Genomic DNA, 27,238 nt, shown 5'->3' on the forward strand with positions numbered 1-27,238 from the left:
GTTTTTTTTGCGCTTTGCTATTCAAATCTCGTCTTGAATAACCACCTTCCGGCCCAGCCACATGCTGTTGATCTTTCCATCGTCACTGTCTTTCAGATTGGAGGCACTACCAACCCTGGACAATTGTCTCGATCCAGACCTCGAAACAAGTCTCGAGTTAGAGGCCCGTGTCACGAGATCCGAGCGGGACTCCAAGTCACCAACATCGAAATAGTCATAGCCACCTAGGATGTAATCGGAACTGGTATCCATTGCCTTATACGGTTTGGGCTCAGCAGAACTGGTATTAGCAGATACCAACGCTTCTGGAACGGAACCAAGAATAGGATTATCAAGTGTCAAATTCCTTACCGAGTTAACCTCCAATTCCCTTGCTCTTGAACCAGTGCGTTCCATAGGAACGCTAGCACGCCAACAAGTCTTCACCTCCTCCACCACCAATCCCAGTGTACTTAGAAACCTATCTGTTTGTCTCCATTGAGAAGAGGCACACACTGTGATATGGTCATCCTTGATGATATATCCAACTCCAAACCCACTGGGGACAGCGGGTGTGACTCCAAAGAGGTGCAAGGCTGGATTTCCACAGTTCGCAATGAGCAATTCAGGTTTGTACAGCAGATCAATAGCAGGCTCGAATATCAATGGTGGCACCTCCTCGGCGGAATGTCTTTCGACGTCAGGATGAAGCTTGTACAGCAACTCTCTTTGAATATAGGCCGATCTCAGAGCACTCAGATGTCTTTCAAACCCTTTCCCGTTCAAGGCAGCGCTCACTTTTCGTTTATGCTCGGCGCAAGCATCGGTAATTGAGTTCCATTTCTGATGACTAGAAGTTTGCGTTATGAACTCCTGACAACATCTCAACACGTGGTCGCTTTGGATGGTAATGGTTTCCGTTCGGGCGTTCCTGAACTTCCTCGTGGAGATAGGTTCACTGGACGAGGGGATCCTGCCGTAGAGCGCATAAAGCGTGAGCTGGACGCAAATCTGGAACAAGGAGTCCGCAGAAAGCCGCATCTTGTTGACGATTAAATCTGTGCCGAAGTCGGGAATGATGTGAGTGACATAATTGTGCTGGTTGATCAGATCCGTGAGTCTGGTCTCGGCCAGATGCAGGCCAGTGCGCATTTCAGCTGAAAGATTGAACGCCAATTTGCGAATATTGGGTTTTTCAATCTGATCATTTATCTTCACGGTCTCACCCTTTGGCCAAAGAGTATAATCCAAACCGTTGATCTTTCTTGCCAAACGTAGTACCGAATCCGTGTAGACATCACTGATGAACCTCAGCACTGATGTTCCATCCATGGACGTGGACTCCCAGATTACACCAGCCACGGAGTTCTTGGTAACCACAATCTGCAGCTTGTCGTACCATCTGGAGGTGCAAGTTCCAACTTGAACACCGTCGTCGTTCAACTTGGAAGTGCCATGGGAAACAGTCTGGACCTTTTCAACGTCCGTCTCCGGGGACTCGTGATCCAGACACAAAACAAACAGTGCGTTGTCAATAAGGTCCAGAGTCTCTTCATTTTCTGCTTTCAGCCATCTTCGGGCCAATTTCCAAACACCCTTACTCTCGGTGGTGAAACAACCAATCGACTGCTTGGTGGCATCAACCACATCGCTTCTTTCCGAATCTTCGATTATAGTCTCCAGCAAAACCCTCAACTCATGTTTAGAGAACCACACCATGTGGCCTTGTTCCGTGAATTCGGTCAACACTTCCAGAACGTAGAACTGTGAATGCGATAGAACCACAATGTGTCTACTATCATCAAGGCTCTTTGGAGATGTGATGGTCACACCCGTCTGTCTTCCTTCCAAATCAATGGGCACCCGCGATGTTCCAAATAGGTTCTTATAGGAGTTCATTGAAAGTGGCTTTCCACTCTTCGGGGTCACATCTGGCGATATCTGCTCCAACCGCAGAGCACATATGAACCTCAGTGCAGACGTCACCAATACAGCCGCCCGTGAAGCCTGCGATGGAGGCAGTGCTGTTTTCGAGAGAGGGTCATCTTCAAGAATAAAAAACGGGTTCCTTGGCAAAGTGTTTCCTCGTAATTCGCCGTAGATTCCCGGTGTTGATGCTGATATACCTTCTGCATCCAGGTAATTTGAACCGTCTGACGAATGGCTCGATTCCAGTAGAAACTGCTGCAATGTGCGCACCAAACCGGAAGTAACAAAATCAATAGATCGATCCAATAATATCTGGTGCTCTTCCGCGGGAATCAGTGGTTTGAGTGCTGCCAGAAGGTGTTCTGCCGTAGAGACCAAACTCGGTACAGGTAAATTGGGTAGTGCAGATTCGTGTTCGAAAGTCTTGCCCATTATTTGAAGATTGGAGAGAACTGAAAGAATATTAAGAGAAACAAGAAGAGAAGCTTTAACCGCACTCAAGAAGAAGAGATGTGGTTTAACTAACAGCGTTCTCCCCGCATGTAACAGATGATACCATCAACACCTCCACGGTATCAAAAAGATGACCCCTCCAAATGTGGGGTGGACCGGTCGCAAACTTCCCTTTGGCCGATAGTCGTGCGCGGGAGCGAAGAATTGGATGATTATCAAAGACATTATGTAAGAAACAAGTATTCACGTGACTTGCCATAGTTAAGAGTTTTTTTTTGAACACTAACCTTCCTAATTGGGCCTTTGTGGGAATTCTGCGGATAAGGATGGTGTTGTGTGACTGTTTTTCATTGAAGTTTTTACCCGGTTTGGCAACCGTTACTGTATTAACTCTTGCCCACGCGTACACATCAGCACACAAATTGAGGAAATCGCTGCGTAACCATCGATGTTTTTGGTAATATTTTGAGTTGCGCACGATAAATATCCCTACGGTGCCTACCGTGGCTGGCGGGACCTCTGACAATTTTTCAGAAGTTTCACCACCAACCACCACCCTTTTTAACACCACTTCCCATCCACCAAACCAGACTTAAAATGAGTGACGTTGAGCAAGAACAAATCCCAGTTGAAGAACAACTCGAGGAACAAGAAGAGATCATCTCGGAACCCGTTGAGTTGCAAATCGTCGAGTTGGCTACTCCTATCCCAGAGGAGATCCAGGCCGGCTCCGCCGAGATCAAGCTCTTCAACAAGTGGACCTTCCAGGGTGTTTCCATCAAGGACATCTCCCTGATCGACTACATTCAAATCAGACAGCCAGTCTTTGTCTCTCACACCGCCGGTAGATACGCCGCCAAGAGATTCAGAAAGGCTCAATGTCCTATTGTCGAGAGACTCACCAACTCCTTGATGATGAACGGTAGAAACAACGGTAAGAAGTTGAAGGCTGTCAGAATCGTCAAGCATGCTTTGGAGATCATCAACGTGTTGACTGACCAGAACCCATTGCAAATTTTGGTTGACGCCGTCATCAACACCGGTCCAAGAGAAGACTCCACCAGAATCGGTTCTGCCGGTACCGTCAGAAGACAGGCTGTTGATGTGTCTCCATTGAGAAGAGTTAACCAGGCCGTTGCCCTGTTGACTGTTGGTGCTAGAGAGGCTGCTTTCAGAAACGTCAAGACCATTGCTGAGTGTTTGGCCGAAGAGTTGATCAACGCTGCTAAGGGTTCTTCCACTTCTTATGCTATCAAGAAGAAGGATGAGTTGGAGCGTGTTGCCAAGTCTAACCGTTAATCTTTGTACCTAATTACATTATGTTGGATAACAAAAAAACGAAAAGTAGTATACTGATAGTTATTGTATTTTATTCTGAGCATCTTTGGAATACATGGTAAGTCAGCGCCGATTAGGTTAAGTCCATGGTGTGGTATTGGAGCTATAATGGCATCACTGGAAACTTATTTGACTTCTGTTTTACTGAATTGTCTTCTGATTTAATACTAGTCAATATCAGTTTCTTCTCTCTCTCATTTGAACAAGTACAATGTACCATTGATATTTTTCCGCGATCACACAAAACACCGCGTTGCTCCAGAAATTTCACCTGAACTCCCCAAAGCTGTCAAGCATTCAACTACATCTGTAGCACCCCAGATTGAAAATTAAGCAAAAATTATCAGTCAGTCTTGAGTTGAATTCGATTGAAATTTCGAAATGACTTTAAATTGAGCTTGGGCTCACCTTCATTTCACCTTGCATGGACCTTGCATAGGCCTTGCATTGAGCTTCAAGTCACCTTTGATCGACCTTGACCAACCTACACTTCTCTCAAATGACGTACATATGACTTAGTCTACTTTCTCTATACAGGATGAAGAGCCTCAACAGATCATTCAATGACCTTTTTAGTTCAAATCCAACTGGCTCTTCAATTTTCGTCCTTACCTTACATCTTCAATTCAGCAAATCATTCAACGATCTCTTTTTGAAGTTGAGCTCAGGAGCAGGAGTAGAAGTATATTGTGACTCGCTGGAGCTCTCAAGCTCGACCACTTTTTCCTTCGGCGTGGAAAGTGCAGCGGTAATCTCGACTGTCGGTTTGAGTTCCAGGGGAGGAGCCAATACCGTCTTGGGCTCTGGTTTGGACTCTGGTTTCGGCTCCGATTTGGGCTCCAAACTAGAAACCTCTTTTACAGGTTCAACTGAGGAAGGCTGCTCTAAAGAGCTGATTTTGTCAATTGTAACCGAAGTTGTAGTAGAAATCGGAGCAGGCGTCGGAGTCGGCGTCATTGGCACTGTTGGTGCTGTTGACGCTATAGGCGACTGGTGTGTCTTGGGAATAGTCTCATCCGGAGTAGGTTCTCGTGTCTCATCTTCTGTCACAGTGACAGCAGTAGTGTCAACATCTTTTTCAGTAACGGCATCACTCTTCACGTTATCCGTTCCGTTTTCCTTTGAGGTCGTTGATGCAGGCCCACTGGTATGCCCACTCACAGAACTTGCGCTGCTTGCGGTATTGCTTCCACCACTGGAAAAACTAGGATTAGCATTAGCAACTCCAATTATGATTCTTCTCCAGCGAAATTGACAGGCATTTGGGGTCCTGGTGGGAAAATATGACGAGATCTCTCTCCAGCCCAACTTCTTCTCTTCCTTCAGAATCCGCAGTAACTTGTCGTCTTCGGCACTCCAAGCATTCGTCTGTTTCGAAACTGATAACAGCGGGTTTGGAGATATTCCTCTGGCCGCAGAGTTCGTCATCTGGGGCTGTGGAGGAAGATGCGACGGAACAGCGTACTGGTAAGGAGGAAGATTCATGCTCATCATCGGATACGGATACCCCAATTGAGGCGGAATCTGTGGGGATTGGGCCATTGGAATCCCCTGTGGCCCGTAATGATGCGGCAATTGTTGAGGTATATGTGGTAGGTTTTGCTGTGGAGGTGGAACCGAAATTGGAGCACCTCCGATTGGCTGTAGATGCGGAGGGTAGGGCTGGGGTTGTCGTATGTTGAGCTGCGACTGCGGATGTTGTAGAGGAGGATGCTGTTGGGGCTGCTGAAGGTGAGGCGGCTGTGAATATGAACTATAATCCAGATAGAACGGTGGTGGTGGAGGTGGCCTGTAGTACATGGCTGATTGTGCTGGTGTAGATCCGGAGGAGGGTTGCGGACTCTCCGACAGGGTCGGTGGGCTCATGAGCTGTTGATGCTGCTGATGCTGTTGATGCTGGATCTGTAGTTGGAGCTGTATCTGCTGTTGGGCCTGAACTTGAGCCTGAGCTTGAGCCTGCAAGTGCATCTGTTGTTGTTGCTGCTGTTGTTGCTGCTGAACCTGCTGCCTTTGCTGTTGCTGTTGAGCCTGTAATTGCTGGTGGTCCTGGTTCCGCTCCTGGAATAGGTCATCCACTCCGGGGAGCTTGATTCGCTTCGACATGTGATGGTCTTTATTTATAAGGTCTCGGTAACAGAAAAAATATACACCCACCGCAATCCGGTGGTATTTAGCACAGCTGAATTCCGGGACCTGCGTAGTTCAGTGAGATCCCCCAAGTTCTAAAGCCCAATTCGTTCGATCAACCGGTGAAACGGGCGACTGGGACTGAGACTGGTGAAATTTCAAAGATCAAGGCTGGTAACTGCTCGAAAACAAAAATTCGCCAATGGTATCAAGTTTTATTCAAACGTAATGCCAGTCAAGGAGAGTGGATCGGCGAAAAGTTAGCAACGAGGTTTGAAGAGAAAAGTGATTGCAAAAGAGGATCCAGGATGATGAATACGCAAATCAATTAAAAGGATGTATTAGTCGATTTTCTTTTCAACAAGCGCCCAATTTCATCTTCTTGCTATCCAAGGGTCACAAGTTGACAGCAGCGACAAGGTGTGTCAAAAAATTCAAAAAGTTTAAAGGAAAGAGAATGGGTGAAAAAGTAGGAGAGTGCTACGAAAACAGGCGTAGTCCAACTTCAGCGCGCACGAACCCTCTTGAAATCGCTGACTTGATTATATATGTATGCACTCCAGTGCGGCCCAAAACCCAAAAAAGCGTTATTTCAAGGCGAGCGCCAACCGGCAACATAAAAGTTCCCGAATCAAGAATGATGAAGCAGTTTCAACTTAATAGATGCATTGCGATGCGCATTCTGATGCATAGGTATTGTGATGAAATTTGAGTCTTTGCACTGCCGCCGGACGTCGACCCGGATAATTATTTTACATGTTGAATATATTTACAAACTAAATATACTTTTGTTCGGAATACCATTCCCGCCTACGACATAAACAAAAAGCAAATAGATGGGAGGTGTGATCGAGTTAGATGTGGGTACAAACCGGTGCTGGAGTAGCTTTCTCGGGTACATGTGAGTGAAATTCTGGATATGTACAGAGAACACGACTGAAGCTTTAAACGAAATTCCATTGAGACGGTGTGCATTGTTGAAATTGATCAGGTCTCATGAACACTGAAAATTTGATTCGGTGAGCCAGGCAAACTTTGCTTCGGAAAATGTAATTTATTATTTTTTTTTATTTTTTTGTTCGCATTTATATGCGCAACAAGTGTTCCGATATCTTTGCGAATGCTGTACCGGGGGCGCTAGCGAGCCCTTTCGGTAGGGGCGTCATTGCCTAAATTGGAGCCGGCCAGCTTAACCCATTCTGCTTTCTGCCTTTCGTCCCCGGATGTACCCGTCGGCTTGAAAAATTCGATCTTCCCCCGAATGATCGTCCTTCTATTGCACATTGGGAAAATTCATACCTAACATCTGCTTGCGCACTTCCGAAGAAGGGGGAAGGGGGCTGGGCGGGTATTGCTTTTTCTTCCCCAGGCATAAATTATACGCCAGGAGTCGCATGTACATGCCGCCTACTTTAATGTGGGATGTCTGACAGAGTTTCGTTTTGTTTTTTGGGTAAGCTGAATGGAGAAATCGAGGGGTAATGCGCTTGGGACCATATGTCTCAAGGTCCCTCGAATATTTTGATGAAAGTTTTTTACTGGGATCATAAAGCACAACTTGTTTTCTGAACTAATGCAGCAAATTTTTATCCCAAAAAGACTTCAGTCATGTAGGACGTAAAATTCTGTTTGCGCCCTGTTTCAGATCTGGGCGCAGAAGCATGTTTTTCCAAGGCGTACGTGCCCCTGGGATCACACTTAGCCGCACCGCCGATTGCTCGCCGCTTCTTCGGTCCTGGCAAGGTTTTTTCTGCTGCCGCCTGTGGTAACCTGTTCAACTGCGGCCTATATGCGTTTTCTGTAATCGTGTAGAAACCTTAAACGTCCCATTATCGCATTCATGTGATCCGAGCGAAGCCAATGCTCATCGGCCCCAGAAACGTCATACATGTGGACTTTTTAACGGCGATCATCTTGATTGCAGCGAAAGAAAGTGTCACTCTATTTTATTCCATCTAGTGATGATCTCATTATAGGTGAAATATGTTTAAAAGTTTTACTTTCCATGCATTTTCTAGCCTCAGTTCCTGCTGTGCTCCTCGGAATATACCTACACATTGGCTTGTAAGAACTGTTAAATAAAAATATTAAGTTTTGAGTAGCCTCTTTGGAAGAAACCCCTGTAGCTCTAAGTTGTGTTTTTTTTAACGATTCTAGTTGTCAAGCGCTCGACATGAATAAAAAAAAATGGAACAAAAATCATGTCAAAAAATAACTGCAAACTTTTCAAGAAGAGTCCTCACCTTACGCAAGTTCCTCAACCTCTTGCTTTGCCAGAGAAACACTCTTTTCTGGACTTATCTGGACGTGCGACCTAATCAATTTTCCATCCTTAAAGATCCAATGGGATCTGATTGTTGAACCAGGCTTATCAGCTCCAAGCTGAGCAATCAAGCTAGCCTTAGGGTCGCTTAAAAGGTCATAAGTCAATTTTTGCTTAACTTTGAAGTTCAATTGTGATTTGGGCAAATCCTTAGAAATGCCCACCACAGTAGCGCTGCTCTGCAATCCAGCATAATTGTCTCTAAATCCACAGGCCTGTCTGGTACACCCTGGAGTAGATGCACGTGGATAAGCGAAAATCACCAACAAAGGCTTCAGCGCTGCTAAATCAACTAGGTTAACTTCTTTCCCGTTCTGATCCAGCAAAACGAGATCTGGAATTGGATCACCGATGGACAATTCGGACGCGTCTTTCTTGACCTTAGGGGCTGGCTTGGTAGCCGACTTGGGCTTTACCGCCTTGACAGGCTTTACATCCTTGGGAGTAACAACTGGCTTGCCTGAAGATCTAGTTCTAGGAGGCATGAGGAAAGAATTGGGGATTTGAACAGAAATGAGGTATTTGATTGAGTTGTCTCCCTGAAAAATACACTCGATGGTGCTTCACCAAGGAGGTGTCTACCTCAATTTTGAGTATCTGCCTTTTTCTGACGGGTACATTAAGAATCGAGTATTCAGCTGTTTGTTATGACAGGAGTTTAGAGCTGGAAATGCGGCTGGATATTACAGATTACGGTATGTAAAATCATATTTTCAGTCGTGTTAACACTTCAGATGACCTAATATGGTATTTTGGACTATGTCAATGATGTACAGACCTGGGTATGATGTCCTAGTCGTCATAATGCGGCTTTGTAGATCATTTCAGGCTTCGGAAAGTGGTGGGTCTGAAATGAGAGGAGTTTAATCTTGAGATATGACATATTTGGACCCATGACTTTCAACTTCTCATGCGAGGAGTAATTTCAGGCTTCCCGTAATTTACCAAAAACATGAATTTTGCAAAATTGTACTCAAATCTGAAGGCTAAACATGGGATGCAAAATTCGTACCTGCATAATAAAGCGAACACGACCATCCGAGAATACCCGGGATAGAATACTGCGTTCCTGAGACTATTACGTACTTGTTGTTCCTGTTCATATGCGGCGTGTATTAAAACTACTCAGGAAATATTTTCGAAATTATCCATATGTCAGTTAGTCTCTCCTCTCCAGATGCGGATTAGGTTTCGGGTAAATTCAAGCACCGCTCAGAGTCTTTCAGCGCAGAGCCTTTCAGCCCCACAAACTTACATAAAGCAGCTATAAAAGTCAAAGGCTAAACCCAGAGAAATAAAGTTTAGACTGGATTAATTTGCTGCGGAATTTTTGACTTTTCCTAGAGCCCTCAGTTGTGATTTAGACTGTCAATTAAGTGGGCAATTCCGTGACTGCTTGGATAGTACGTTATCTGGCGTGTGTTCATGTTAATACCCAAAATAATCTCCAGGCCTCTTCGGATTCGAGATCACAATCCATCGTTCACAAGTAGCATCATACATCCTCAAATTGTGGATAGCAATGCCCGTTGACCTCGATCCAGCCCAATTCTAACCCCAACGGGCAACTCAAGCGAGATTTCGAGCACTGTGCTTTGCCTCAAAACGCTGGAGATGCTGGCCATATGCAAGCTGTTTGAACGTTTACAGAAACCGGTATGCACACAATTCCACAACTCGGCAACCACGCAGAATAAGTCTAAACTAATGAGAATTAAGGACTGTAACGAACCTTGAATATTGTGAACGAGGCCTCACAAACTAACTCTCACGTTTTCCCTTTTATTATTGACTTCTTGTAACTAACATCGGTGACATGCCAAATTGGTTAGGCTTTTTCTTTTTTTACCATACTAGGTGGGAGGTACACTACTAGGTGAATTCCCTAGTAGGGGAAAATATAAATAGTGGAAACCAAAAGGGGTGACTCGTACATGATGTACTAAGCCATCCAATTGGAGGAAAATATTGAACTGTTGATATTCTTTATACGAATTCCTTGTCGGTTTCCAAGCCTATCTCAGCTCGACAGAGAATTTCAGTCTTGACGTAAAGTTTTTGACGACGTTGCGATGAGTCAAGGGTTAAAAAATAGCGTGCCTTCGGCCCAGTGCCCAATTCATCTCTGCGAGTCTCTAAATTTAGAAACTTGGCGAAGGCTACTGGCTAAAACCTCGAAGCATCCCGCCAAACCGACCCGTCGGACCCCTTCAATTTTTGTTTCTTTTTTTCTCAAAACCGGTTATAATTTCAGCTGTGCCGCATCGCATGCATAACTCAAAACTTAGCAAGGCATCTGCCTCAGCATCACGGTTATTATAAATATTTGGAACCATCCTTGACAACGTCAATTTTGCTTCATTCTTTTTCTCTGCTTAATCTCCACCGATAAATTGTCTTTTACTTGATCCATGTCCACTCCAGTCGTTGACGAAGAGACCCAATTGGGCTACACCCCCCCATACAAGCCTAACTATGCCAAGTTTGGTTTCGGCTCGGACACCGTCCGCAACCACTTTGTCGCCATGATGGGTGAGTTTGTCGGTACCTTCACCTTTCTATGGTCCGCCTTCATGATCGCTCAGATCGCCAATCACGACACCTCAATCACTGAGGGAGCCAATGCTGCCAAGATCATCATGATCTCGTTCGGTTTCGGTTTCGGTGTCATGGTGGGTGTCTTCATGACCTTCCGTGTCTCCGGTGGTAATCTTAACCCAGCTGTCACCTTGACTTTGATGCTTGCCAGAGCTATTCCACCAGTTCGTGGTGTTCTCATGTGGATTTCCCAGATGGTTGCCGGTATGGCTGCCGCTGCTGCTGCCAGTGCCATGACCCCTGGTGAGATTCTGTTTGCCAACGGATTGGGTGGTGGTTGTTCCAGATCGAGAGGTGTCTTCATTGAGGCTTTTGGAACTTTCATTCTGTGTATCACTGTCCTCATGATGGCTGTTGAGAAGTCCAGAGCTGCCGTGTTTGCTCCCTTCGTCATTGGTATTGCCCTCTTCATCGGTCACTTGATCTGTGTCTACTACACCGGTGCCGGATTGAACCCAGCTAGATCGTTTGGTCCATGTATTGCGGCTGCCTCGTTCACTGACTACCACTGGATCTACTGGGTTGGCCCAGCCCTCGGTGCCGTGTTGGCCTGGTCTGTGTGGCAGATCTGGAAGTGGTTGGACTACGAAACCACCAACCCTGGTCAGGATGCTGAAATGTAAGCGAAGCAAATCCAATTACAAAACTAATGCCCACATGCTCAAACCATACCTATTATTACATATCCCAACCACGACATAGAAAAATCAGGAAACAGGGGTACAGGAATTTGTTTCAGCCCGCTCCTTTGATGTGAGAATGAGACCCATTCATTTAATCTGCGTTAATGAAATCATTAATTTAAGAAATTAGTAACGAGTAGAAAAGTATAAATTCACGCAAACCGACTCAAAATGCTTACCTCCAGAATTTTCCAGAGTCAGTGAAAGGGCTTCCTAATTAGTCAAAGGTTAAACTGCCTGCAGGCTTCCCAATCGGGGTATAGGTAAACAAGTCTGAACCCGCCAAACCCTCGTATTTTGGATTTACCCGCGGAGGCCGAGCGCTGTTAATGTATGATTAAATCGTGCCGCTGATGAAATTTGTTTATTTTGCATTGTGGATTTGAGAATGAGACCAGAAACCTGAAGGGTTTGGGTGGAGGTTGACTACAGCTTCCTTGTAAACGTCCCGAGAATTCCCTCGGAGCTTCTATGTAAGCCTCCTTCTTTCACTTGCATCGTAACCGCCACGGCTTTCCAGGGTGGCTTCCCAACATACGTTCAAAATCTGCAAGCTGTTTTTTGATTTCTGATTTTCTTTATTATGTGATGCCCAATTTATCTTCGATGCACCGCCAATTTCTACCAACTTCTCGCTGAATTTTGTGACACGTCGGTATTACTCGGATCCAAACCGATTCAACCCTGCCTACATGTGCATCTTGCAATCCCAAGTAACATTGAGCCTCGGGCTTATAGAATACCGGATTCCGACTCACAAGTACCTAGGCACAAAACTGAAGATTTGCATATTCAAATATTCTTGAAGCAAAGACACCAAACTCGCATTTCATCAAGTCTTTCCAAGCAGAAAGTCGGCATTTGCAGCGAGTCTCGGAAAGGTGGCATATTCTCTCTCGGTATGGATACGAGTTTCCATCTGGTTCCCGGTCTCCGCCATGACGGGGTGGGCTACCTTGGAACGCGGCTCAGAACTTGGATTGGGACAGTCAATACTAGGGAGGGGGTGTTAATGCGTTCACCGATGAATTTTGCTAAGTGCGTTAGAGCGCTGGTCCATGGGGGTTAATGTGGTGCTTTATCTAAGTCCACCCCAAGTTTATCACCACCCGCCGTATTAAGCTTTCTACCGTGGAAAGGCTTTTATCATTCTGAAATTTCGGAATTCCAGTGCCAACAACTGGGTTCGTTATCTTCTGTAATTTTGCATTGATCCCTAGTTATCCGTATACAGCATCATTTTAAACTTTTTCGTTTGACGTTCTCGCAAACCTCACCCCGAGGTCCCTCATAATCGCGTTCTCTCAATCTGCCAGTTTTTCACGTGCCACTTATTGCCTGGTGAAGCTCTTCAATGTTCAAATGGACACTAGCTTAGAGCAGTACTACCACCATATTCAATCCACCCAAGAACTCTCATCATGCTCTTTTTCTCGTTCTTCAGAACATTGGTTGACCAAGAGGTATGTACTGGTACTGCTCGTGTTTGGAATTATTTGATACTAACGCCGTTTAATAGGTGACCGTTGAGGTAAGCAGACCTTGTTTGGCTTTGCACTAAATATCCAGAACTAACTCATGTCTAAAAGTTGAAAAACGGAATCGAAGTCAAAGGATTTCTTAAGTCGATGGACCAATATCTGAACCTTAAGCTTGATAACATATCCATGATTACAGACGAAGTGAAATTCCCACAGCTAGTGGCTGTCAGAAACCTGTTCATCAGAGGTTCCATGGTCAGATACATTCATCTCAATCCACAGAGTATCAGCACAGATTTGCTACAGGATGCCTCAAGGAGGGGTAAGTGACTTTTCAGAGGCTGCAAATGGACATTAAATCAACAGCTACTAACTAATCGTACAGAGGCACTTGCAGAAAGCGGTAAAGCTATATAATGAACTGTTAATGAGGTTTTTCTTTTCACTGTATTCCCAGTTTCTTCGGGCACTCTGCTCGTTTGTGATCATGAGAATTGCAATAAGAGCACGTAAACTTCTTTTTTTTCACTCTCTTGTGCTGGCCAGGCAGTATCTGTGGTTGCGCACTGGCTTCATGAGACACTGTAGAACCAGGTAGCCCAGCCAAAGTGAGGTCAGTATTCTTGGCAACTATGGGGAGTATTACAAACTTCTGATCTTCACCAAAGACGTCATTTTGACAGTGAGAGCATTTGAGCTGCTTTGCCAGCTCCAATCCCTGCTGCAAATCCATATCTGAAGCCACATCCAGTCTGGTGGATACTTCAGCCAGATACCCCTCTAGCTCTGCTATCTTTGCATTGTACGTGCGGATTTTGCCATCCAGCTCTTTTTGTTTCTGGGAGATTATTTTTGCCAGCCCTTCTATTGTGTCGTTAATTTCGTTCATTTTGGTGAGTTTAGTTGGTGATTTTTGGTCCAATTTTCAGATGGAAAGATTTGGGGATTACCTAAAAATTGAGCTGAGGATCTCGCGATGAGCTTTGCAGCTAATATTTCATCTAGTCAAAGGCTTATTTTGAGGTTCTTCATACTAAAGCAAGAGCAGTTTATAATAGCTTGGAAGCCCTATCCGAGTCTCTAGACGACTCGTATCCGTCATGAATGCCTCAAAGACCGAATTAAAAAATGCATCCATATATCAAGCTGCTGCTGATTGGTATAGGCAATCAGCTAGTCTCGAGAACAACAGAAAGGGGCACCTGGTCTCTCCAGATGAGATATTGAGCAAACACATGAACATCACCGAAATACCGATTTATGAAAGAGATCAGCTCATGAGAAAGGGAATTGAATTGCCGGATTCCGACCTACTTAACGCTTTACACTATTACACTTCAAACAGGATCCACAGGAGTATCGGAAGGTTGAGCCAAGAGGACAGGAGGACTTCGCAAATATTGGATGAAACTGCATTATTGGCGATGGGAGCTGCTGTTGAGACTTGGATTGATAGCTTGATATCTGCTCGTGTGGACTCTTTTCAGCAGGAGATTGACGGCCAGGAGTCAGAGGGAGATGAAGAAGAAGAAGAAGAAGAAGATACTGGATCAGAGGAGGGAGAAAACGATGAGAACGATGTCGACAATAACGAAGACGATACCACTGGAAATGACTCTTTATCCAGCAGCGACGATAATGCTATGGTGGAAGCCGAAATTTCTGATCCCAGTTCAGGCTCTGAATACAGGTGAATTTATGCAAACTCCTGCACAGGTGCGGCTCACAGTACTCATTTCGAGAAACGCTCGACAGACCAACCTGTCGATATTATTAAAGCGAAATATCAACCCACGCACTGAAAGCTGAGCCACAGAAGACTCGGCTTGACCTTTTTTCACAATTTTCCGAAAACAATTACCTCCAAAGAGGGCAATTCACCGCAATCCCAAGCCGCGTGTCTAAACCGGTTTTGGAGCTCATCTTCAACTGGGAAAAAAATTCTTGAAAGTTTTCAGAGCTCTACAGCCCTATGATAAGAAGACTCGTTTCAACGATGGGAAGATTCAACAAAAGGGGCGCAAAGAACAAGTTTGGCAACAGACCAAACAGCGGATATAGAGATGACTGGAAACCGATTGTTCGCGAGAACGAGAAGTTTGAGTCGTACTACAAGAACCAGGGCTTGATTCCAGAAGAGGAATGGGAGGACTTCAAAGCCACTTGCCAGAAGAACCTTCCTCTGACTTTCAGGATCACCGGCTCCAAAAAACATGCCGAGGAGATTAAGTCTTTGTTCGTGAACGAGCACCTGCCTCTTTTGAGCTCAATCAAGGTGGAAGGTATGGAGTTTGAGGCTCCAAAGCCTTTCCCATGGTACCCAAACGAGTTGGGTTTCCAGATCGATTTGCCCAAAGCTGTTGTCAGAAAATACTCAGCTTTTGCAAAGACTCAGAGATTTTTGGTTGTTGAGACCGAAGTGGGCAACATTTCCAGACAAGAGGCCGTTTCGATGATTCCTCCTTTGGTGCTGGATGTCGAACCTCACCATGCGGTCTTGGATCTTTGTGCCGCTCCTGGTTCCAAGACCATTCAGCTAGTTGAGGCCCTTCAATCTCAAGATGACATTCAACAACCTACCGGATTTGTCATGGCCAACGATGCCGATTACAAAAGGTCTCACATGTTGGTCCACCAGGTCAAGAGATTGAACTCTCCTAACTTCATAGTGGTCAACCACGATGCTCAGTTTTTTCCCAAATTGAAGCTTTCGCCCGATGCGAAGGAATTTGTCAAGTTCGATCGTATCCTCTGTGATGTCCCATGTACCGGTGACGGTACCATGAGAAAGAACATCGATGTCTGGGATAAATGGGGAACCGGTAATGCCCTTGGTCTGCACCAGGTTCAACTGAATATTTTGAACCGTGGTCTTCAACTTCTGAAAAAGGGTGGTAGATTGGTGTATTCCACCTGTTCCATGAACCCAATCGAAAACGAGGCCATTGTCGCTGCTGCCTTGAGAAAATGGGGTGATCAAATCAGAACCGTCAACTGTGATGATAGACTTCCCGGTTTGGTGAGACGCCCCGGTGTCAGCCAGTGGACAGTCCTAGGAAAAGACATGCAACCACGAGAGGTTGGTGCAGAGGATGTTGCTGAAACCTGTTTCCCTCCATCTGAAGAGGAGGCGGCCAAGTTTAATCTGAGCAACTGTATGAGGATCTACCCTCATTTGCAGAATACTGGTGGATTCTTCGTGACTGTATTTGAGAAGCCTGCCGAGGCTGAAGATTCAAAGAAGAGAGGTGCTGAAGATGTGGATGATGATGAAGAGGTTTCCAAGAAGCAAAAGACCACTGCTCCGCTCGCTCCTGAGACTTATGTTGAGGATATTCCAATGGAAACTGTTGAGAAATCCACTCCAGTGGTTGAAGAGTCCAAGAAGAAGAAGGAGAAATTGCCCCGAGATGCCAATGAAGAGCCCTTCGTCTTTCTACCACCAAGTCACAAGGAGCTCGTGAAATGTTGGGACTTCTACGGAATAGCTGACGAATTTCCAAAGGATTGTACTCTGGTGCGTAACGCAACTGGAGAGCCTCTCAGGACCATCTACTTTGTCGCTCCAATCATCAAGAACATCCTGGTCAACAACGAGTCGAAGCTCAAGGTTGTTTACTCTGGAACCAAGCTCTTTGTTTCACAAAAAACTGATCACAACCAGGACGCGTGTCCTTGGAGAATCCAGAACGAGAGTTTGAGCGTGATCAAGAAGCACCTTTCTTCGAAGAGACAGTTTAGCTGTAACCAGGAGATTTTCTTGGTATTTTTGCAGGAAACTTTCCCCAACTTTAGCATTCTTAAACAGAAGGACTTGGACAGCGAGTTCTTGGACAAAATCAAGGACGTTAGCGAGGGCTGCTGCTTCATCAATGTCATCAGAAACGAGAATGACGAGAGTCTTTTCCTGCCATTATGGAGAGGAAAGAACAACTTGAACCTCATGGTTTCCAAACAGGAGACATTTGAGTATCTGTACAGAATCTACGGTATTGAGACCACCAAAAAGGATGCTGCCAAAGACAAGCCCAAGGTGACCGCTCCATTGGCACAGTCTACGTTTGGGGAAGGTGAGGCTACCGTCGAGGAGACTGAAACCACTGAAACCACCGAGACACCAGCTGGAGAAAGTTCTGAGGCGACCAATTAAAGCTTTGTAAATTGCAATCGAATTATAAAACAGTTCATTTCACGAACCTCCTAAGCACGCATATTTCACTGCATCACTTATGCCTTCTGCATGAGACTCTCCAATTTTCTGCACCTCGTGGTTAAAGTGGTTGAGACACTAACACTTAGTTAGCCCGAAGATATACTCTTCATATTTCTTAAAGATTATTCGCGATGTATGAAATATTAATAGTTATGCTAAGTTATCCATAAGCGCAGTTTTTGATCATCAGCTTCTAATCGTCCGATCCTACCAAGAGTGGGAGGGATACTGAACATGCTCCAAACCCACAATCTTCAGGTCACATGACCTGTCTTGTCACATGCGCCCGCCTTCAAGTAAATGATCCCACCAACAAATTTGCTTCCACATCGCTAATCAACTGGGATAACGATCATGGTGAGCACAAAGAGAGGAATAGGGGTTGGAGCTGTGAGTGTGGAGCGCTTTCTGAGTTATTTGTTCTATACTAACTTTCATATCAGGCCGGGACCCTAGTTTACATGAGTTGTAATAAAGGCGGTGTGGTTCACCAATGCATCGAGACGTTTCCATTCACAAGGTTTGGTCTAGCAAATGCCGCCTTGATTATATTTTACTTATCATGTCGATTTCTGAAATGGCTGTTCTTTGGAAGACTTCGCAAATACGAGGTGGATAAGCTCAGGGAAAAGGTATTGTACACGTTCCACGAGCTGGTGTTGGGGTTGCTCATGGTGCGACTGTTGAACGTGGAGCCTTTTGGCATCTCGATAGTGCTAAAATACTCGGGTTTGTTCTTATGTGTTTTACTGTTGAAATGTTTCCACTATTTATCCGTGGATAGAGTTTCTACAATTTTCTACCTGTCATTGAACAAGCAGGACTGCAACAGAACCTTGCTACATCTCAGGTTTGCTTTAGGGATATTGTTGATGCATTACATCGATATTCGCTTCATGATATGGTTCAGAAATGAGCTACAATATGACAACGACAACGTGTTGTTGTATGTGTTTGGATTCGAGATCGTCAACTTGTATCCGTTCATTCTCTCGACCTCGTTTGCCTATCTCATCCAGTTCCGCGAGTTCGTCATGCAACTCAAGAAGGGCCCGGACTTTGCATGGACTAAAAAGACGAGATTGCTCTCTTTTGCAGATATCTTTTTCAATGTGGTCAGGTTGGCCATGTTCATCGTTTTTACATCAATTTTCATGGAGAGGTTCTCTCTACCTGCATTGAACATCGTTCCAGCATCCTACAACAGTCTTCGGCTAGTCATCGGTGAGTCCAGAAGACTGATACAGCTACAGAGACATTCAATCCGTCTGCTTAAACTGACAAAACAGCTGAGGGAGCCGTCGTTAGAGTCGATTGCTTTGACAGATGACTCATGCATCATTTGCAGAGAAGCCTTAGAGCTTAAGAAACAGAACGTGAAAAGGTTGGTTTGTGACCATGCGTTTCACGTGGAATGCCTGGAAAGTTGGTTGTCAAGATCATCCAGTTGTCCGTTATGCCGTCACAAGCTTTAACGATGCATTACTAGTTTCATGTGCTGTTTTTCTCGAGAACTTTACTTTTGCTACTTTTTTTTTGGGTTGGTCAGGAATACATACCGGAGGCAAATACCTCCATTCATACATTTATAATCATTACTGCTTCGTCATGAGAACGTTTCAGCTCGTACCATTTGTCCTCATTGCGATTTCGTTTTCAGAAACATCCCCACTTTGCGCCGAATGAAATCTCTTTCTATCAAACAACCTGACACGAGGAACACAAAGCCGAGTGCCCCACTCAGCAGAAGTCCAGTAAAGGACGAAGTATCTCCGAGAGAAAATGTCTGTATGGCCCATATCGATACAGACACGGGGAGCAAGAAAGCATATCCCCGCAACATGACGGATGACCATAAACCTTTATTGTCATTTCTATACATCGCATTCACGAACGACCAGCAATAAACAATTCTTGGAGTCATGCTGATCATGTTTGCTAAAACAAGACCTGAGACGGACAGGTTGAAGTATCTGATAAACAGGGTAGATGATCCGAAAAATAGGAGCGAACAGGCCCCCATAATTCTAGAGTATCTGGAAATCTCACTAGGGTCAAATGCAAGAGAATAGAATATGGCCTCCATTATTCCGTTAACACACAGAAAAGGAATGTATAACCAGTATGTTTTGAATGCAGAAAAGAGCAATCTGGAGCTTTCATCGTTCTTGGACCAGCCGCGGCCAATGACAATTTCCAATAGGTATTTTATGTTTGGAGGTGCAAACACACAAATGATAATGCAGAGATAGATGTAGAACTTGAAAAGAAGGCTCAAAAAGTTGACCAGCGTATTGCGCTGATCTCTGGTGAGTGAGGATGAGGATGAAATCTTTGTCAGGAACATCCTAATAGACTCCTCGATGGGAGAAAACAACATTCTTGCGATCAGAGATCCGTAGTTGTTAATTAATGCAAAAATTCCTTGCTCCTCTGTTGAGCACAGTTTGTTAATAAGAAAGCGATCACCTTCTGTGAGCATGTGTTTGAGGACGAGCTGGAAGAATATGGATTTCCAGTATGATAGAACAGTCGTATTGAAGTAGTAGCCTCCAGTCGCCGAAGAGAGCTTAAACAAAGCATACTTCACCTTCGGTTTTAAGTCAGAAAAGAAATAAAGACCAAAAACAGAGGCCGAATAGGCCAGTTGGCCCAGGCAGTATGCGACCACCAGTTTGTCATCCGCGACTATGTCACTCTCAGAAAGCTTGAAAAACAGCGAAGTGGATAGAAACTGAACAACACATCGCGAAGATGCAGCAATGCTCTCTACCTTTGTTCGTCTCTTTAGGTTCAGTTCATACTGATTCACGTTGTAAAGAGGTTCAGACAGAAGCTCCAGAGCCACCGCTAAAGCTATGATCATCACCTCCAACCGCAAATGGGGTAAGCTGGCAATAGCCTCGTCCGCATGATGTAATAGCTGCGTATACAACACCAGGAACGTCACCGGAGCTCCTAAAAGAACGGGAATGAGCGAGAAATTGATTATCGACAGTATAGTGACATCTTCTGCATCCTTCTGGAGACTGTGGCCTTTTGTAGGCGCCTCGCCCGGAGTGATTTTGGCCTCTTTCAGCCTTTGACACGATAAACGGATACCTTCTCTGCTGAAAAATAGAATTGAGCTCACGAGAAACTCGATATAACTGGTGACACCCAAAGCACTCGGAGAAACAAACCGGATCACCAGCTGGTTCAAGGTGAATGTGGAGAGTCTGCTGAAAACTTGGCCCAGAACCAGTATAGTCGCACCCGAAGCCGATTTGTTGAGAAGCGAGTCTTTGGGCTGCTCTGCACGAACAGTTTCGTCAGTTGTCGGCGAAGAAATCATATCCATAGCATATTTCACCTCGATTCTGTTTTGTTCCTGGAATTGTACACATGTTCAATAGCCAGACTTCGGTCTACTCTCTGAACCGAAGCTCATCTCCGGGACCACAATTTACCGCAGTGGCGCGTAAATCTCAGCACCGAGTACTTCTTGGTTTACATCGCAAGCGGAGGGGTGGTGACATTGAACAATAAAGGTCCAGAGAACAAGAGACATAGAGTACACCAAGCTCTATAGCTCTCTCAAAGACATCAACATCAGCTACACCATGTCAGATAGTTCTTCGTTGATAAATCAGTCCATCCAGGAAGCAGAGCTGAGAGAGCAGGACAGATGGCTACCGATTGCCAATGTCTCAAGACTCATGAAGAACACTCTTCCTCCCACTGCCAAAGTATCCAAAGATGCCAAAGAGTGTATGCAGGAATGTGTCAGCGAATTCATATCTTTCATAACGTCCGAGGCCTCAGACCGGTGTTTGACTGAGAAGCGCAAGACCATCAACGGTGAAGACATCCTGTACTCGATGACCTCGTTGGGGTTCGAGAACTACTCCGAGGTGTTGAAAATTTATCTGGCAAAATATAGAGAGCAACAGGCCTTGAAGCAGGAAAGAGGTGAAATCAAGAAAAAACAGAATTCGATCGCAGTTGCCCCGGCATATTACGAGTACGAGGACCAAGAAGCCCAGGTGTCTGCCAATCCGGACTTTGAACCTGGCACTCACAACAGATACGTGCAAGAGCTATATGGAGAAGAATATCCAGACCAGGCTACCTCAGGTGAGGCTAGGTTTGGTGATAACTACGATGCGAGATACGAGCAGGATCAGAACGGAAATGGTTTAGGGCAGCTGAACAACTCGCATCGCGACCTGAACCATGAAATACAAACGATCAACGAAGAATTGATCAAGCAGGAGGAAACAGTAGACAACGAGGCCACGCTGAGCCTCAACTTGAACGATAACATGGCTTCTGTTGTCTCGGAGTCGGAGGAGCTGGCATCGTTGGCGAATGGGCACCACGGAGAAAATGTGTTGTATCGGTATCAGAGTGATTTCTGAGGGTGAGCAAGGGTCCATTGCAAGGATATGGACTCATATCGAAGAATTTGACGAAGAGTTTGTGTTTATCAAAAAGAAGAGGCGATAGTCAATGATGGTTGAACGAGGGCCGTGGCTACCCATAGTGTACCTTGTCCCACGCCCCCATTATCCTGGTTATTTCCCCGACGCTGCCTATTCGTTTGTATTTTTAAGCTGTGTATGTTATGCGTGTATATTTATTCTATTTCGGTTATAAAACGTGGCAGTATCTAAAAGTCCTTCAGAGGCCGAGTAGCCTTTCCGATCCCCGGAATACCCCCGGAAGGTCGACGTCGGTGACGAGGAGGCGATTGTGGGAAAGCCCGCTTCAACCTGGACTCTTCTGGCTCTTTCAACTCTACTTCAAAACTGGAAGAGATTTTCACTAGTCCATCTCAATGCTTGCATCCAGAAAGTGTGCTAGGAGGGTTTCCGGCAAAGCATTGCACTTTGTCGTGAAACCGCGCTATGCATCACAATTGTCCAACTTCCAGGCCCAGTCCATCATTAAGAAGTCGTTTGACGATGAGGTCAAGAACATCATGAGAAACACCTACACTCCCAGATTTGGCGAAGCTAGAGGAGGCATATTTACCTCTAATTACTTGCCTGATTTGGTGGTTCCTGCGGTTCAACCTGCCATACATTTGAAGTCAGACAAGTCCAAGCCTGAGTCCGGTGTTGCTGACAAAGAGTCCCCCAAGGATGAGACTCCAAAGGACAAGACACCCGAAGAGACCGAAACTCCAGAAACGGAAAAAACACCCGAAAAGCCGCCTATTAGTGAAGAAGCGGTTTCCAAATCCAATTCTTCCAAAGGTAATGCCTCTGCCTCTTCTGCTGGTGGTGCCACTGGTGCCACTCCACCATCCCAGGGATCTGGCGATCAGCCACCTTCAGCTGGAGATGCTCCTTCTCCAAAGAAACAGACCGCCTTTGAGCTGCCGGAAGTATATCCACAAATAATTGCCTTGCCGATTTCCAGAAGACCGCTATTTCCGGGGTTCTACAAGGCGGTGATCATCACCGACGTGAACGTCATCAAGGCAGTGAAAGAGTCTTTGGACAGAGAGTATCCTTTCATCGGTTGTTTTCTGTTCAAGGATGAGCTTGCCGAGTCGGACGTGATTGAGAGCAAGGACCAGGTTTACGAGACGGGTGTGTTGGCCCAGATAACCTCCAATGTCTACACGAAGGATAACGAGACTGGAGTGGAAACCCTGACCACCGTGTTGTATCCCCACAAGCGTATCAGAATTGACGATTTGTTTCCTCCAGAGTCTTCTGAGGGTGTTTCTAAGATTAGAATTGACGAAAGTGATCACAAGGAGATTATTCAAGGTATTAGAGGCGAGAAGGAAGGTGATGTCCCCAAGATCGTGGAGCAGGGAACAGATGCACCAGTTGAGGAAGCCTCCAAGACAGAATCAGAGTCCCTCAAAGAAGAGGAGGACGAAGAAGATAACCCCACTGCCTTCCTGAAGAAGTATCCAATCACCTTGGTCAACGTTTCCAATGTCGAAGACGATCCATTTGAGTCAGACAACCCCATCATCAACTCGCTCACGGCTGCCATTTTGGAGGTTCTGAAGGAAATGTCTGGTCTGAACAAAATGTTCAGCGATCAATTGGCCACTTTCAGTGCTTCTTTGCACAATGATATCTTCAACTGTCCCGAGAAGCTGGCGGACTTTGCCGCTGCCGTCACAGCTGGTAACGAGAAGGATCTTCAGGAAATTCTTGATTGTACAAACATTGAGAAGAGGTTGGAGATGGCTTTGACAGTACTGAAGAAGGAGCTCATGAACAAGGAGTTGCAAAAAAGGATTGAGAAGGACATCGAAGAGCGTATGACCAAGAGACATAGAGAATATCATCTCAACGAGCAACTGAAGTGGATCAAGAAGGAACTTGGCATCGATGATGGCCGTGATAAGCTCATTGCCAAGTACAACGAGCGTGTCAAAAATCTTGTGATGCCTGAGGAGGTGAAGAAGGTTTATGATGACGAAATCAATAAGCTCTCCACTTTGGAGCCATTGATGTCTGAGTTTACTGTTACGAGAAACTACCTGGACTGGTTGACTCAAATTCCTTGGGGAAATTCCTCAAGAGATAACTACAGTATCAACCGTGCCATGACCGTTTTGGACGAGGACCATTACGGGTTGAAGGATGTCAAGGATAGAATCCTTGAGTTCATAGCAGTGGGTAAGCTGCTGGACAAGATCAATGGTAAGATCATTTGTTTTGTTGGTCCACCAGGTGTTGGTAAGACATCGATTGGTAAGTCCATTGCGAGAGCACTTAACAGAAAGTTTTACAGGTTTTCTGTCGGAGGTTTGAGTGATGTTTCTGAGATCAAGGGTCATAGAAGAACCTACGTTGGAGCCATTCCAGGTAGAGTTGTTCAAGCCTTGAAAAAGACGCAAACCGAAAACCCGCTGATTCTCATTGATGAGATCGACAAAATCTCCCATTCCCACAGTGTAAATGGCGGAGATCCCTCTGCTGCTCTCCTGGAGCTTTTGGATCCTGAACAGAACAACACGTTCTTGGATAACTATATGGATGTTCCAATCGACTTGTCCAAGGTTTTGTTTGTGTGCACGGCCAACCAGTTGAGCACAATCCCAGGTCCATTGCTGGATAGAATGGAGGTGATCGAGATCTCTGGGTACATCGCTGATGAGAAGATCAAGATCGCAGAGAAATACCTTGCACCTGAAGCAAAGGTGAACTCTGGTCTTGAAAACGTGAACGTTTCTTTGGAAGAGGACACTATTGTCGCCTTGATCAAGCAATATTGTCGCGAGAGTGGAGTCAGAAACTTGAAGAAACACATTGAGAAGATCTACCGTAAGGCTGCTCTGAATGTTGTGAGAGAGGTGGGTGATCAGGAGATCGACGAGTTGAGAGAGGAAGAAGCAGCACAGGTTGAGGCTGCAGCTGAAACATCATCAGAGTCTGGGTCCGCTCCTGCTGCTTCGGAAAGCTCAGAGACTGAAGTCAAAGCCCCACAGATCGTTGTTCCAGAAGATTACAAGGTTGACATCACCCCTGAGAACTTGAAGGACTATGTTGGACCTCCAGTATACACTTCTGATAGACTTTATGAAACCACTCCAGCCGGTGTTGTTATGGGTCTTGCATGGACATCTATGGGAGGTTCTGCTCTCTACATTGAGTCTGTTCTTGAACAGGCCATCACCCGGGACTGTACTCCAAAGGTGGAAATCACTGGTCAGTTGGGTGACGTTATGAAAGAATCCTCCAGAATTGCATACTCCTTCTCGAAGATGTTCTTGGCCAAAAACTTCCCTGAAAATAGATTCTTCGAGAAGGCCAAGATCCATCTCCATTGTCCCGAGGGAGCTACACCTAAAGACGGTCCTTCTGCCGGTGTTACAATGACTTCGTCATTCCTGTCGCTTGCGCTTAATAAACCATTATCGCCCACAGTTGCTATGACCGGTGAATTGACCCTGACTGGAAAGGTTCTGAGAATTGGAGGTTTGAAAGAAAAGACTGTTGCTGCCAAGAGATCCGGTGTTGATACGATTATCTTCCCTAAGGACAACCTCGCAGACTGGAATGAGCTTCCCGAAAACGTGAAGGAAGGAATCAAGCCAGTACCTGCCGATTGGTACAGCGATGTGTTCGAGGTGTTGTTCTCGGATGTTTCCAAGGAGGATGGTAACGCTGTCTGGAAGGCTGAGTTTGACAAGATCGAAGCTGAAAAGGAGAAGGAGAGGAAGGAAAGCAAGGAATAGAAATGACAGTTTTGACGACTTGTTTTGTATATAGTTGAGTGGAATGATACTGATAGCATGCTGTAGAGGTATAGATAAGAATGATGGTCTTGATAGTCGTCTTTGATTTTGGTTCCGGCACGTAGCCGAGTGATTGCTCGGTCTAATTTGGGGTGGAATAGCACAACGAGATAGCTCGAAAAGAGGCAGAATTTTCAGTCAATTTCATTCAGGATCAGGATGTTGCGCTGCATTCACCTGAAGAAGAGTTTTTCTCAAAGGTCCTACTCTTTGGCATCTCACCTGAAGAACCCAGACTTGCTCAAAGTCGATGCTCTTATCAATGGAAAATGGATTGCAGGCGATGAAACGTTCACGGTGAAAAATCCAGCGAGCTTGGAGCCAATTGCCGAAGTTAGCAGCACATCTCTTGAAGACATCAACTCCGCTATCAATGCTGCTTCGGATTCGTTTATATCGTTTGGAGCATCAGTTCCCCGGCATAGAGCGGATTTGCTCACTAACTTCTACGAGCTGATGATGGAGAACATTGAGGACCTCGCCAAACTCGTCACTTTGGAAAACGGAAAGCCACTGGCAGATGCAATTGGTGAAGTCAAGTACTCTGCAAGTTTTCTGAAGTGGTTCGGCGAAGAAGCACCCAGATTGTATGGCGATACCATTCCATCTACGACTGGGTCGAGCCGCATACTTACAATGAGACAACCAGTAGGAGTGGTTGGAATTCTTACACCCTGGAACTTCCCTAGTGCCATGATAACCAGAAAACTTGGTGCTGCGATTGCTGCTGGGTGTACTGCTGTTATTAAGCCAGCATCTGAAACCCCTCTATCAGCGTTGGCGTTAGGCCATCTTTCGCAGTTGGCAGGGTTTCCCGCAGGAGTAGTGAACATTGTTCCGTCATCGCCAAAGCAAACTGCCGAGGTGGGAAAGTTGTTTTGCACAAATCCTAAAATTCAAAAGGTCTCATTCACAGGTTCAACACGTGTTGGTAAGATTTTGGTGGAACAATCATCTGGGACACTGAAACGTCTTTCAATGGAACTGGGTGGAAATGCTCCCTTCATCGTTTTTGAGGATGCCGATATAGATAAGGCAGTCCAGGGAGCAATGGCATGCAAGTTCAGATCCTCAGGTCAAACATGTGTTTGTGCTAACCGACTTTATGTTCACGAGAAGGTGTATGACGAGTTTGCGGCGAAACTGGTTGCTGAAGTCAAAAAGACCATACTAGGAAGAGGTTTGGATGAGGGTGTCACGCATGGGCCTCTGATACACAAAAAAGCTCTAGAGAAGGTTAAGGAACATGTTAATGATGCTCTTTCCAAAGGAGCATCGATATTGGTTGGAGGATCTGAGGCCTCACACCTGGGCCCTGCTTTCCACGAACTGACTGTTCTCTCAGATGTCACTGGAGATATGCTTGCGGCGCAAGAGGAAACCTTCGGACCATTGGCACCATTGATTAAGTTCAGCAGTGAAGATGAGGTGCTGAAAATGGCAAACAACTCCGAAGTGGGGCTTGCTGGCTATTTTTACTCCCAAGACTATGCGCGCGTGTTTAGAGTTGGTGAGGCCCTGCAAGTGGGCATGGTAGGTGTGAACACTGGTGTGATCTCCGAGGCTGCCATGCCATTTGGAGGTGTTAAGGAAAGCGGGTTTGGAAGAGAGGGATCCAAGTATGGTGTAGAAGAGTACACGAATATCAAGACTCTAGTTATCGGTGGAGTTTGAAAATATTTATACGTATATGCATATGCAGAATGCAGATCAAAATATGGGGTTATGTTATGCGATAGAACTAGACGCGTAGTGGGCTACCCAATTGATTTGGCATGAGATCTGGTCCTCGTAGTCTTTTGCACTTGAGTAAGATCTAGCTCTTTTTGTAAAACAAAGATAGTTCCAGTTGTTTGCTTT

General features: G+C 45.5%; 14 protein-coding genes across 14 annotated transcripts; 9 read left to right on the forward strand and 5 right to left on the reverse strand.

Annotated features, from left to right (window-relative positions):
• Positions 1-21: 21 nt before the first annotated feature.
• On the reverse strand, positions 22-2,340 carry KUCA_T00005526001 (uncharacterized protein; the record flags this gene model as incomplete). The annotated part of the gene is made up of 1 exon (XM_022603018.1): positions 22-2,340. One exon carries the CDS (start codon positions 2,338-2,340, stop codon positions 22-24), a length of 2,319 nt encoding a protein of 772 aa, XP_022461519.1.
• A 618-nt stretch (positions 2,341-2,958) lies between these two features.
• Positions 2,959-3,660, forward strand: KUCA_T00005527001 (uncharacterized protein; the record flags this gene model as incomplete). The annotated part of the gene is made up of 1 exon (XM_022603129.1): positions 2,959-3,660. One exon carries the CDS (start codon positions 2,959-2,961, stop codon positions 3,658-3,660), a length of 702 nt encoding a protein of 233 aa, XP_022461520.1.
• A 660-nt stretch (positions 3,661-4,320) lies between these two features.
• KUCA_T00005528001 (uncharacterized protein) lies at positions 4,321-5,802 on the reverse strand (the record flags this gene model as incomplete). The annotated part of the gene is made up of 1 exon (XM_022603240.1): positions 4,321-5,802. The coding sequence occupies one exon, from the start codon at positions 5,800-5,802 to the stop codon at positions 4,321-4,323; it is 1,482 nt and encodes a 493-aa protein (XP_022461521.1).
• A 2,268-nt stretch (positions 5,803-8,070) lies between these two features.
• Positions 8,071-8,634, reverse strand: KUCA_T00005529001 (uncharacterized protein; the record flags this gene model as incomplete). Its single annotated transcript, XM_022603351.1, has 1 exon — positions 8,071-8,634. One exon carries the CDS (start codon positions 8,632-8,634, stop codon positions 8,071-8,073), a length of 564 nt encoding a protein of 187 aa, XP_022461522.1.
• Positions 8,635-10,560: 1,926 nt separating this feature from the next.
• Positions 10,561-11,370, forward strand: KUCA_T00005530001 (uncharacterized protein; the record flags this gene model as incomplete). The annotated part of the gene is made up of 1 exon (XM_022603462.1): positions 10,561-11,370. The coding sequence occupies one exon, from the start codon at positions 10,561-10,563 to the stop codon at positions 11,368-11,370; it is 810 nt and encodes a 269-aa protein (XP_022461523.1).
• Positions 11,371-12,851: 1,481 nt separating this feature from the next.
• Positions 12,852-13,241, forward strand: KUCA_T00005531001 (uncharacterized protein; the record flags this gene model as incomplete). The annotated part of the gene is made up of 2 exons (XM_022603573.1): positions 12,852-12,893; positions 13,020-13,241. 2 exons carry the CDS (start codon positions 12,852-12,854, stop codon positions 13,239-13,241), a joined length of 264 nt encoding a protein of 87 aa, XP_022461524.1.
• A 112-nt stretch (positions 13,242-13,353) lies between these two features.
• Positions 13,354-13,800, reverse strand: KUCA_T00005532001 (uncharacterized protein; the record flags this gene model as incomplete). Its single annotated transcript, XM_022603685.1, has 1 exon — positions 13,354-13,800. The coding sequence occupies one exon, from the start codon at positions 13,798-13,800 to the stop codon at positions 13,354-13,356; it is 447 nt and encodes a 148-aa protein (XP_022461525.1).
• A 211-nt stretch (positions 13,801-14,011) lies between these two features.
• On the forward strand, positions 14,012-14,605 carry KUCA_T00005533001 (uncharacterized protein; the record flags this gene model as incomplete). Its single annotated transcript, XM_022603796.1, has 1 exon — positions 14,012-14,605. The coding sequence occupies one exon, from the start codon at positions 14,012-14,014 to the stop codon at positions 14,603-14,605; it is 594 nt and encodes a 197-aa protein (XP_022461526.1).
• A 278-nt stretch (positions 14,606-14,883) lies between these two features.
• On the forward strand, positions 14,884-17,061 carry KUCA_T00005534001 (uncharacterized protein; the record flags this gene model as incomplete). The annotated part of the gene is made up of 1 exon (XM_022603907.1): positions 14,884-17,061. The coding sequence occupies one exon, from the start codon at positions 14,884-14,886 to the stop codon at positions 17,059-17,061; it is 2,178 nt and encodes a 725-aa protein (XP_022461527.1).
• A 417-nt stretch (positions 17,062-17,478) lies between these two features.
• On the forward strand, positions 17,479-18,599 carry KUCA_T00005535001 (uncharacterized protein; the record flags this gene model as incomplete). Its single annotated transcript, XM_022604018.1, has 2 exons — positions 17,479-17,514; positions 17,568-18,599. The coding sequence occupies 2 exons, from the start codon at positions 17,479-17,481 to the stop codon at positions 18,597-18,599; spliced, it is 1,068 nt and encodes a 355-aa protein (XP_022461528.1).
• A 164-nt stretch (positions 18,600-18,763) lies between these two features.
• On the reverse strand, positions 18,764-20,464 carry KUCA_T00005536001 (uncharacterized protein; the record flags this gene model as incomplete). Its single annotated transcript, XM_022604129.1, has 1 exon — positions 18,764-20,464. The coding sequence occupies one exon, from the start codon at positions 20,462-20,464 to the stop codon at positions 18,764-18,766; it is 1,701 nt and encodes a 566-aa protein (XP_022461529.1).
• Positions 20,465-20,726: 262 nt separating this feature from the next.
• KUCA_T00005537001 (uncharacterized protein) lies at positions 20,727-21,524 on the forward strand (the record flags this gene model as incomplete). The annotated part of the gene is made up of 1 exon (XM_022604240.1): positions 20,727-21,524. The coding sequence occupies one exon, from the start codon at positions 20,727-20,729 to the stop codon at positions 21,522-21,524; it is 798 nt and encodes a 265-aa protein (XP_022461530.1).
• A 419-nt stretch (positions 21,525-21,943) lies between these two features.
• Positions 21,944-25,318, forward strand: KUCA_T00005538001 (uncharacterized protein; the record flags this gene model as incomplete). The annotated part of the gene is made up of 1 exon (XM_022604351.1): positions 21,944-25,318. One exon carries the CDS (start codon positions 21,944-21,946, stop codon positions 25,316-25,318), a length of 3,375 nt encoding a protein of 1,124 aa, XP_022461531.1.
• Positions 25,319-25,537: 219 nt separating this feature from the next.
• KUCA_T00005539001 (uncharacterized protein) lies at positions 25,538-27,052 on the forward strand (the record flags this gene model as incomplete). Its single annotated transcript, XM_022604462.1, has 1 exon — positions 25,538-27,052. The coding sequence occupies one exon, from the start codon at positions 25,538-25,540 to the stop codon at positions 27,050-27,052; it is 1,515 nt and encodes a 504-aa protein (XP_022461532.1).
• Between the last annotated feature and the right edge of the window lie 186 nt (positions 27,053-27,238).

The sequence above is a fragment of the Kuraishia capsulata genome, genomic scaffold, assembly GCF_000576695.1.
Source record: "Kuraishia capsulata CBS 1993 genomic scaffold, Kuraishia_capsulata_scaffold_7, whole genome shotgun sequence".
In the NCBI taxonomy this organism is placed as follows: Eukaryota; Fungi; Ascomycota; class Pichiomycetes; order Pichiales; family Pichiaceae; genus Kuraishia; species Kuraishia capsulata.